The sequence below is a fragment of the Gekko japonicus genome, unplaced genomic scaffold (assembly GCF_001447785.1).
Source record: "Gekko japonicus isolate JY-2015 unplaced genomic scaffold, Gekko_japonicus_V1.1 scaffold1206, whole genome shotgun sequence".
NCBI classification, from domain to species: domain Eukaryota; kingdom Metazoa; phylum Chordata; class Lepidosauria; order Squamata; family Gekkonidae; genus Gekko; species Gekko japonicus.
Window position 1 is genome coordinate 212797 of NW_015176008.1, and position 11966 is coordinate 224762.

The following is an 11966-nucleotide window of genomic DNA, read 5'->3' on the forward strand; positions in this document are numbered from 1 at the left end:
GACATCATTCTCCTCTCCCAACTGAAAATTCCAACTGCCTTGCGGGGGGGGGGGTGAGTTTGAGGTGTGGAATGGAGTGTAGTTCAATCAGCTTCCATATGTAAATGACCTTGGAACGCTGGCCGGGACTGCACAAAGCAGCCAATGAACCCAGCCAGTGTCTTCCGAGTGGCAGTTTTTTCGGCCTAACACTAAAGGGGCCAATTTTAGAATTCTGGCACCCACTACTCTTTTATAATAAGGAAGAGATGGTTCATGCAGCGCAACAGTGAGGTCCAAAAAGCCAGAACAGCATTCCATGTGAACTGTCCATGAACCTCAGTAGGTATCTCAGAATGTCTTGCAGTGCACAGAAGCTCTGCAGGAGACATGATGGGGTTCTGCAGCAGTCATGTGAATGAGGAAACAGGTTCCATTTCTGAAGGTAGAAAGTTTAAAATCCAGTAGCTTATAGAAAGATTGATATATGTTTGTCACAAAAAAATCCTCTGATAGAGGGAATGGATAAAATTATGTTAGAATTGCTTGACGTAATTCTAATGAACGGCCAGGAGCTAAAAATCTGTCTCCATATAGAAACAGTGGTCAGCCATGTTCTGTGTGAAAACAAAATGGGTTGCAGTCTATCCTGAGTTAAGCATTGTAAAGGACCATTGATTTCAGGGAAGATAATTAATCGATGTTGTATTCTCCATTTGGAAAAAGATTTAATTCAAGCTGGATTGTGACTGTGTACGCTACAGCAGTAATAGATCTTTATACCTGTGTTACATTCATATTGGAGCTGCAGTGGCTCAGGTGGTTAAGATGCTGAACTGCAGGCTGTGGAAGGTCAGTAGTTCAGCAGTTCGAGACCCGAGTGTGCCGTATGACGGAGTGAGCTCCCGTCTCTAGTTCCAGCTCCTGCCAACCTAGCAGTTCAAAAGCTAGAAATTGCAAGTAGATAAATAGGTACCACTTTGGTGGGAAGGTAACAGCGTTCCGTGCGCCTTGGTGTTTAGTCATGCTGGCCACATGACCACGGAAACGTCTTCGGACAGCGCTGGCTCTTCGGCTTTGAAACGGAGATGAGCACCGCAACCCTAGAGTCAGACTCGACTGGTTTTCGAGCAAGGGAACCTTTACCTTTACCTTTACCTTTACCTTACATTCATATACATTTAGCAAAAAAGCCTTTGTTAAAGTTACTATTTTTATTAAAAAGATAACTTTTTTGTTACCAAGAAGTGTAAGCTTTGCCAAAATGTTTGGTTTTGATTTCCACTTCACTGAGGTTATTTTATAGCATAGTAAAGCTGCCATGATATTTTAAACATATTTTCATTTAAGACAGCACCCATTGTTATAATATTGTTTATAATAATAAAACTCAGAGCAGCATATGTGGTAGAATACCACACAGAGACACACCCCTTTTATCTTCACAACAACCCTATGAGCATGGCTTTTTTCTGGGGGAATGCACCAGAACAGAGTTCCGGAACCTCTTCAACAAAATGCTTTTAAAAATGTTTAAAAGTTTATGAGTTTTCAGTATACAGAAACTTCATTTCGCTCATGAGAGTTCCAGGAAGAGGAAGAGGAGGAGGAAGAGGAGGAAGAGGAAGAGGAGGAAGAGGAGGAAGAGGAGGAGGAAGAGGAGGAAGAGGAGGAAGAGGAGGAAGAGGAGGAAGAGGAGGAGGAGGAGGAGGAGGAAGAGGAAGAAGAAGAGGAAGAAGAGGAAGAAGAGGAAGAAGAAGAAGAAGAAAGCAGCCCTCCTGTCTATGAGAGAGGCTACACTGAGAATGACTAGCCTCAAGGTCAACCAATAAACTTTATAGCTGAGCAAAGATATTTTTAGTCATAGTCAAAATCTCCATCCATCACACTGGCTAAATGACTGTTGAACATTTACTAATCTATAGTCAAAGATTTCCAATAAAAAATAATCTTCCTGTTTAGTAATGTGAATAAATGCAAGTTTTATAAATGAGCCAATCTCTCATACCCATCATATAACGTCTCCTTTTAAAGATTGCTAATTATGTCTGAGGCCACAGAATGATAGTAAGACAGCTATTGAGAGCTTTGCTTTTTGAAAGAGTTGAAATATTTACTTGATTTTGTAGGAATTTACTGTAAAGGTAGGGTAGAAGTACAAGTTGCGGAAGACGGAGTGCTTCCACAAAAAACAGTGTCCCCATGTTGTGCCCATCTCCCATTAACTTGCAGAGAAATTCAGTGTTCAAGGTGAGACCATCATGTGTGTTTCCCAGCCCCTGCTACACATCATGGGCCGTCACTAGCAAGAGGAAGGGAAGTCACAGCAAGCATGATAATGGCACATCATGGGCTGAATTTCTCTAGACCTTCAGGGAGACATGATGTCAGGATACCCTTTTCTGTGGCAGCCCTATAACATCTTATTCCACCTTTTAGGCTGCAGATTTCTTAAAAAGCTGGTTAACAGTCTTCGTTTCCTCTAAGCTGAGTTAGTGTGAGCTAGCTCACAGTTTTTTAGCCTCTGGCTCACACATTTCTGTCTTAGCTCAGGAAGGATGGCTCCAGAGCAAACTAATTCATGCAGTAGCCAAATCACTTGCACACAGCTTTAATGCCAGTAGCTCACAAAGTAGATTTTTTGCTCACAAGACTCCACAGCTTAGAGGGAACATTGGTCTTGACGCTATGAGACAATTTGCTGAGGTGGTACCTCATAGGTTTGTATTCCAGGGTCTTAGCACTGGTGCAGAGCAGTACTGTATCTTCATGCTGGAACCTGGATTTGACCTAAGCCCTGTGCAAGAACTGGCTCAGAGCAGCAACATTAGTGTTCCCACTCTAGCCAATGCAATGGCCATGGCTCGCTCCTCCTTGGTGTAGTGACGGTGGTTTCATGGGAAACAGGACAGAGTTCTCACTTTAGCATCTTTCTTCAACTACATTGTGTTAATTGCTCCATTCTTCATGTACATTTTAAAGGAACAACTACAACTTGTGGAGTAATGGGCCATTATTCTTTGATGTGCTTTTTAATGGAGTGCATTATTTCCATTCAGAAGAACCCCAGCTTCGTTCCTGACATCTCCAGTTGAAAGGCTTTCAAACGCCTGGGTACCAAAAGACCTCTGCCTGACCTTAGAAGGCTGCTGCCAGTTAAAGTGGCTTTGGACTGACTACACAGTCACTTCTGCATTCAGTTTTCTGCGTTTCTTATGATATCTGAAGGCAGAACAGGCTATAAATGTAAAAGCACTCTATACATGTTTCCTTCGAGTGCCACAAGAAGCTCCATTAGATGTATATAGCAGTGACTGCACGTTGGGCAGTGGTCCTTCTTCAGTGATGTCAGATATCACTCAGAGTAGATGGACCTGGGATAGCTGAAGCAGTAATCTGAGTCGGTATAAAACAACTCCTTATCTGTCTGAGAGAATGGCAGCAACAGTGTGGCTGTTCTCCCAGGAATGGGGAAAATGGATGGAGCAGTAACTGCTTGGGAAGCTAGAGGCTCAGCAACTCCTGCAGGGTCAACACTCAAGCAAACATCTCATAAGCATCATAAGCCTACATTATGTCAACAGATGTCTGTAAAAATGTAAAATAGATCAATCATGGATTTTATTCCAGCAGCAAGGATTTTACCTTCAATAATTTGGCAATATATACTAAGTATCTCCTGTGTTATTAGTGGAACGTGAACCATCTTCTGAGACATCTCATCATCCAGTGTAAATGAATATAGGCACTTGTATATATGTGTGTCCATGTGTGTTGGTATTTATTTTAACCAGTTAAAGCCATAGCAATGTGTCTCTTCTTTGAATAACATGTCTTCATTTAATAAATGTGTATATCTAGTCATATGGGATTTATTGTCAATATCCTGTTCATTTTGTAAACATATGTATCCACAAATATAAGTTGGCTTTAAATTTAGATGTTGTTTATAAACAAGTTTTTTACATTTCCATTTTTCAAAGACATAGCATAAATCAGAACTAGATCTTCAGGAGCATAAAGTAAATAAAAGCCATCTTCCCATTAGAGTAGAGTCTATTTCAGGATGAAATTGTTTGCTTTCAAATGAAGATAATTATGTTTTGCTTTCTGGCTCAAATTATGGCATAAACTTACATGTGTTTTGTTTTCTGTCTTCCTAAATTAGTTTGGACAGCAGAATCAAGGTATTTGGCAATGGGACATTGGTTGTCCATTCCGTCACTGACAAAGATGCAGGAGACTATCTCTGTGTGGCCCGCAATAAGATTGGAGATGACTACGTGGTCCTCAAAGTGAATGTGATGATGAAACCTGCAAAAATAGAACACAAGAATGTGAATAACCATAAAGTGATGTATGGTGGGGACCTGAAAGTTGATTGTGTAGCCACAGGTCTGCCAAACCCTGAGATCTCCTGGAGCCTTCCAGATGGCAGCATGGTCAACACTTTGATGCAATCTGATGACAGCGGAAGCCGAGCAAAGAGATATGTGGTATTCAACAATGGAACACTGTACTTCAATGAAGTAGGACTGCGAGAAGAGGGGGACTATACCTGTTATGCTGAGAACCAGATTGGCAAAGATGAGATGAAAGTACGAGTCAAAGTAGTGGCTGAGCCTGCCAGTATTAGGAACAAAACATTTACAACTATCAATGTCCCATATGGAGATGTGGTATCTGTAGGATGTGAAGCCAAAGGTGAGCCCACACCTAAAGTTACCTGGTTGTCTCCAAGCAACAGACCCATCCCACTTCTGTCAGATAAGTATCAGGTGTACAGAGATGGGACACTTCTCATTCAGAAAGCCCAAAGATCTGACAGTGGCAACTACACATGTATTGCTCGGAACAGTGCCGGGGAAGACCGGAAAATTGTCTTGATCCACATCAATGTCCAGCCTCCCAGAATCAATGGGTATTCCAGCACCATCACCTCAGTCAGAGAAACAGCTGTGAAAGACAGCCGTAAGCTGGTTGACTGCAAGGCAGAAGGCATCCCATCTCCACGGGTCATGTGGGCCTTTCCAGAAGGAGTGATCCTACCTGCTCCCTATTATGGAAATAGAATCACTGTGCACCGTAATGGCACATTAGACATTCGGGGAGTGAGACAGAGTGACTCAGTGCAGTTGGTCTGCATTGGCAGAAATGAAGGTGGGGAGGCCAGGCTGATTGTGCAGCTACAAGTCACGGACCATGTGGAAAAGCCCACCTTCAGGGATCCAGTCACTGAAAAGATCACTGCTACTGCAGGGCACAGCATCAATCTAAACTGCTCAGTACATGGAAATCCTCAGCCCAGCACAGCCTGGATCCTTCCCAATGGCACAGAACTTCAAAGAGCCAGTCATTTGCATAGATTTTACCATAAGAGAGATGGGATACTTCACATCAGTGCCCTCTCTGGAACAGATGCTGGCACTTATCGCTGCATGGCTAGGAACCCAGGTGGTTCTGCTGAGCGAGTGGTCTTCCTCAAAGTGGGCCTTAAACCAGAAATCAGCAACCAGTATAATAACCTGGTGAGCATTATCAATGGGGAGACCCTGCAGCTTCACTGCGTAACCCAGCCCAGTCAGCGGGCTCGCATAACCTGGACTCTGCCCAATGGGATGGTATTAGATAGTCCTCAGACCATTGGTCGATTCTCCCTGTTGGAGAATGGCACCCTCACCGTTCGTGAAGCATCTGTATTTGACAGAGGTACTTATCTATGCAAGGTAGCAACTGAGTATGGCTCTTCCCTTATGAATGTTCCAGTGATTGTGATTGCCTACCCACCCCGCATCACAAGTGAACCAGCTCCGGTCGTCTATGCAAGGCCTGGAAATACAGTGAAGCTGAACTGTATGGCCATTGGGATTCCTAAAGCAGAAATAACATGGGAACTCCCAGACAAATCACATCTGACAACAGGCGCTCAGTCCCGTCTGTATGGAAACAAATTCCTTCACCCTCAGGGCTCATTAATCATCCAACAAGCTACACAAAGGGATGCAGGCTTCTACAAATGCACTGCTAAAAATATACTTGGCAGCGATTCAAAAGCAACCTACATACACATATTCTAAAGTTCAAACAAATGCCTTTGAATACACAAATATCCAAAGATCCTGCCAAGTGAGCACAGCTAGGAAAATATAATTGCTACATGGAATCAGTTGTATTAAGGGGAGAAAAAGAGGGTTGCACCATAAGTAGCATGCAGTATCAAAATACTAATCTGGCAGATGTCATGCTTGAGAAGACCTCCAAACTGTCCCAATTAATGCATCTGGGTTTCTCACCTTACAACTTTAGACTACAGCTGAAATACAATTCAGAGTTTGTCAGTGTTTCAAGTTAACTTTGTGAATTTCAAAAAGAAAATTAAATTTGATGGATAGATGCATGCATGAAGATGCATGAAGAACATCAAGAGCGAGATCTGGGTAAAGTCAAGCACTTTTAGATGGCCTTAATTTCAGTCAATGGGTTGATCACCAGAGTTGATGGAAATGAAAATGGCTGGATTACTCGCTGTATCCTTAACGCTGGATCAACATGTTGTATTATAATGACATAAACATGTCCAATTCTCCATCTCTTACATAACATATATGACTACTCATCCAATGACATGATGTCATTGCATTGTGATTTTCACCACGCCCACCCTACATCATTGGTTGCCACTGCCAAGGATGGAGAGAGTTACAATGAGATCATGCAATGGGATAAGTGTTCCTTCAAATTACAGGGCAGAGGAGGAGAATTCAGTTTGGTGACCCCCATGTTTTATAACAGCCTCAAATATACCCAGCCTAAATCTGCTTGATTGGTGCTAATGAAATAGTATTAGTACCAATTTGACAAGTTAATTTTTTTCTACCTTGTAATACCTAAAACCCTTAGATCCAATGACATCCATGAATAGGAATGCTGCAAAACTGTCATATAAATTTATATTCTCCATAAGCAAATTCAGATCCTTCTCCCAGTTCATTTTCCTTCAATCTATACCTAAAACCCTCTGCCCTGTTAATAGTCCAAATTGATTCCGTGATGCAACAAGCACCTTAAAACATACCAAAATAGTATTAAAATGTAACAAAAGAGCTGAGGTGTGTTTTTTTTTTAAAAAAAATTTTCATTGCTGGACACAAACCATTTCTTTCATCCCCTGCACTGCTGTGATATTGCCAGACCTTTACAGAACTGAAATTCTAACTGCTCGGTGTTCATTCTATCAACTCTCCAGAATCAATAGTTCAATTAGCATTTTTTTTTAAAAAACCCCTCTGGTTTAATTCCAGGACAACCTAGCAATAATTACTGTAACAATGCAAATGCCTCACAGCTAGGGAATCCCTAGCAGGTTTCAGTCATTCTGTATATCCCCCCCCCCCCAATCAGACTATGAGACTGGAAGAATAACAGTGACCTGTGTCTCAGTGTATAAATTATTGGTCTTTACAAGACTCTGATATTTCTACTGTGTTTTATATAATATTAAGATCAGTATACTGTATGTTTTATAATAAAAATATTTTCCACACAACTTTGCCATGGTAGTTCTTTCCATAGAACAGGGAGGCATCCATTGTTTTAAAAGTCAAGTGACTGCCTTCGCGGGGCTTCCTTGCACTCCCGCCGGCCTTGCAGGTCCACCGCCGGGCCCCTCATGGGGCTCGGCAGTGGAGCTGCAAGGCCGCCGCCCGCGGCCGGGACTGTTGGGGGCGGGGGGTGGGGTTTTATGACACACTTCCGGTGATGTCAGGGGGTGTGGCATATGCTAATGAATTATGCCAATGAGTTCCCCTAGCTCTTTTTCTATGAAACGATCCCTGGTCATCACCAACTTGCTTTTTTCAAATTAGGCCCAGCCAGAGAGGAAGGAGAGAACTTGAGTGAAGTAGCAACAGAATCCAGGAACAGCAACAGTGACCATTGCTAGATTGGGACAGAGGGCATGAGTGAAGGAACTGTAAGTGGTTGCAAGCCAGTGAAGGAGCTTTATCAAGAAGCTGTTTATTGGGGTTCTACTCAGTGAAGCCAGCTAGGCTTACCAAGTTCCTGCTAGGGCAGAGGATCCCTTGCCCCCAGCTCCTATTTCCTCCCACCACACCAGCAGGGGGGGATGCTGTCAGATGACAGCATTATATCTCTCTCATAGAAAACCCAGAATTGATCAATCTACTGTTGGAAACTCTATGGTTTTACAATAGAGTTTCTAGTGATTCCTAGGTAGGTATGCTTCCACATCTAGGTTTTCTCAGAAGTGACATCATGCTATCACCTGATAGTGCCCCCATGTCCCCCTCTCCAGATTCCTCCCAGTTTCGAGCTGCTGGCTGGTAACCCTACTGCCAGGGCATGGATGCTAACAGATGTCTATCAATGTCAACCCCAAATGTTGGGCTATATACAAATAGGATGTTGCATGATAGCCGTTTTACAAGCAATTGCATGGAGCCTTCTGCAGTCATCAACTGCACACGAACAGCCATTTTCCACAAAAATCCACCAGTTTTCACAGCCCCTCCTCCAACCGTTTGAGGACAGCATATACTAGTATAGTGGCAGAAGATCGGTGTGCAGATGATTTGCTTTGCACAAGGAATATCCTAGTAGTAGTAGTAGAGTAAGCAGAGGAGGAGGAGGAGGAGGAGGAGATTGGGTTTATACCCCGCCCTTCCCTTGGAGTCTTAGAGCAGCTTACAAACTCCTTTCCCTCCCCCTCCCCACAACAGACACCCTGTGAGGTGGGTGGGGCTGAGAGAACTCTGACACAAACTGCTCTTTTTCAAGGACAGCTGTGCCAAAGCTTGTGACTGACCCAAGGTCACATAAGCAGGTGCAAGTGGAGGAGTGGGGAATCAAACCCGGTTCTCCCAGATTAGAGTCCGCACACTTAACCATTACACCAAACTGGCTCTCCAGTTGGAGGATACTAGGACAAGATTGTTTAGATATAAACTGTGCTCATGAGTCAACTGCCATGTGAAAGTGCAGTTACTGGGTTGGATCCAACAACTTTTTCACTATTGAAAAAAGGAGAAGCTATTGACCACCAAAAATGCTGTGCTGAGAATCATGGGTAGGGCTGCCAAGCCGTGACGGGGGATCTGTGCGTCTTCACAGGATCCCTGCTGTGGGGGATAGTGATACGCGTTGCACTGCTGTCGCCAGGATGTGACGCTACGCGTTGCTCTGGCAATGGGACTCCAAACAGCCCCATTGCCAGAGCAACGCATAGCGTCACATCCTGGCGACGGTGGTGCAACGCGTATCACTGTCCCCCACGGCAGTTATCCTGTGAAGACACACAGATCCCCCGCCGCGGCTTGGCAGCCCTGATCATGGAACCTGCAAAGACAAAAGCCATGTGGGATGGGACATAGTAAGGCAAGGAATTATGTGAGATTGAGTGAAAAAAACTGACTGGATTCTAACCCAATGATTTTTCTCCATGTAAGCCTATAGCTTCTCTCTCTCTCTCCCCCTCTCTTTCTTCCTGGATGACTGGGATTTAAAGAGGGCTTGTGTACACACAGCAGCTGTTTCTGCAAACAAGACTAGTTGTAGGCAACCCTTCAATTGGCAAATATCTTCAGTACTGCTGAATACCTAAATCAGAGAACACAATATCAAAACAAACAGTTTCCACCTCCCACAAAATGCAGAGGCAAATGAGATGTTTTAAAATCAAACACAGTTAATTTGTAGCAGTTTAAGCTGAAAGACGCCTTCAGCTAAATGTGCACCAAACTGTTTAATTTCAGCAAGTGACTTGTAAATTTCCTTGCAACATCTCAAGGAGATGATTGATTTATATTTACCACAATTTAAGAAGGATATAGACAACCTGTAACATGTCCAGAGGAGAGCAACAAAGATGGTGAGGGGTCTGGAGACCAAGTCCTATGAGGAAAGGTTGAAGGAGCTGGGTATATTTAGCCTGGAGAGGAGACGACTGAGAGGTGATATGATAACTATCTTCAAGTTCTTGAAGGGCTGTCATCTAGAGGATGGTGTGGAGTTGTTTTCTGTTGCCCCAGAAGGTAGGACCAGAACCAACAGGTTGAAATTAAATCAGAAGAGTTTTTGGCTAAACTTTAGGAAGAACTTCCTGACAGTTAGAGCAGTTCCTCAGTGGAGCAGGCTTCCTCGGGAAGTGGTGGGCTCTCCTTCTTTGGGGGTTTTCAAACAGAGGCTAGATGGCCATCTGACAGAAATGTGGATTCTGTGAACTTAGGTGAATCATGAGAGGGAGGGCAGGAAGGGTTGCCTCAGTGCTTAGTTTTTGTCGCCCTTTCTTACATGTCCAGGGAAATGCTGATTGCCACTTTGGGTTCAGGAAGTAATCCTAGAGATTCTATGATTCTATCTTGAAGACACAAGGTAGCTTGCAGAAAGTGCAAACTCAAAATAAATGCTCACTAAAAGATTAATATTTTTGAATTAATGTATTGACCTTAAAATTTAAATTTAGCCTCCAAGTGGGGGCTTGGGCCCATATTTTGTTCAACAAGCTGACTGGCTTGCAGGGAACAGAATTCTAAAGTATCCCTTGTTTGGAAAGCAGCTTCCTAACTCAGATGTCATCACCAAGTTCTGGGGAGCATACTCAGATTTTTTGCTGGGGGGGGAATAAAAATGTATATCTTGATGTTTGCTTCAGTTTAAACTTAAATTCTTATCTTCATGATATGACAGGGCATTCACTATTTATCCAAGCAAGAAAAAGTTCTAAAACAGCTTTACAGGGTGTGATTCCCTAAGAAGTGACAGTATTGGAGACTTTAGGGTAGAAGAAGAAGAAGAGATTGGATTTATACCCCACCCTTCACTACCCAAAGAAGTCTCATAGTGGCTTACAAACTCCTTTCCCTTCCCCTCCCCACACCCTGTGAGGTAGGTGGGGCTGAGAGATCTCTTTCAAGAACTGCTCTTTCAAGAACAGCTCTGCCAGAACTATGGCTTGTCCAAGGTCATCCAGCCAGGTGCAAGTGGAGGAGTGGGGAATCAAACCCGGTTCTCCCAGATTAGAGTCCACGCACTTAACCACTACACCCAACTGGCTCTCTGTACATCTGTAACGTCTGTTTACAGGTACAGCATGTGCAAAGCAAAGAGGCATGTGATGCAGAAACTGTTAATCCTATATCACCTTCAGTTCCCCACAAAGCAGCCACAACAGCCTTCAACCTATGAATACTAATTATTGTATAGTATAGTACAGGCCTGTAGCCATTGTGTGGCATTTGCCCTCCCCCAACGGATGAGCGCAGACCCTGCTGACAAAATAAATAAATAAATAATGCAAGATACATGTGGGGTTTCCAAAATGACCCTGGGCACAGTCAGGGAAGCTTCAGTCTCATTTTCTTTTCTTTTTTTCTGGGCTGAAAAATAAATAGTGGTGTGTGTTTTAAAAAATAAAATAAAATAAAATTGTACAAAAAATTGCAAAATGCAAAAGAGAGAGAGCTGGAGATTCCCCCTCTCCTCCCCAGTTTACACAGAAAAGCAGCCCAGGATTGAGTCTCTCCAATCGAAAGGACTAGAGGAGGACTAGAGGTCACAGTGGAGCCGGAACTGCTGCTTCTGATGCTGCAAGAGGAGCAGCAGGTGCGGCTGAAGCACCCCTAGATTTCCCACCCTACATCCCACCAACCAACCTACATCCCCTGGAGTAGAAAACCAGGAGATCCAAAGATTGTCTGGCAGCCTGAAGCTCTAGTTCTTTTTGTGGCAAACTAGGCTTATTTTTTGGGGCTGAGAGAACTGTGACTAACCCAAGGTAACACAGCTGGCTTCAAGAGGAGGAGTGGTGAATCAAACCCGGTTCTCCAGATTAGAGTCTGCCACTCTTAACCACTGCACCAAACTGGGTGTCTCAACTGACGAAGGCTGTATTTGTCTCTGAATCTTAAATTCCATTCCATTATTTCTCCCACCCACCCCCCTTTGTGGCCTTCAAAACTACATGTTGCTCT

At 43.5% G+C, this 11966-nt stretch overlaps 1 protein-coding gene across 1 annotated transcript in view; it reads left to right on the plus strand.

Annotated features, from left to right (window-relative positions):
- The window catches only part of MXRA5 (matrix-remodelling associated 5), a 25125-nt gene extending 18859 nt beyond the window's left edge, over positions 1–6266 (plus strand). The window contains exon 7 of the mRNA XM_015426518.1: positions 4148–6266. Within this exon, the coding sequence (XP_015282004.1) occupies positions 4148–6056 (1909 nt within the window). The 3' untranslated portion in view covers positions 6057–6266. The remainder of the gene's footprint in view (positions 1–4147) is intronic.
- The last annotated feature ends 5700 nt before the right edge of the window (positions 6267–11966 follow it).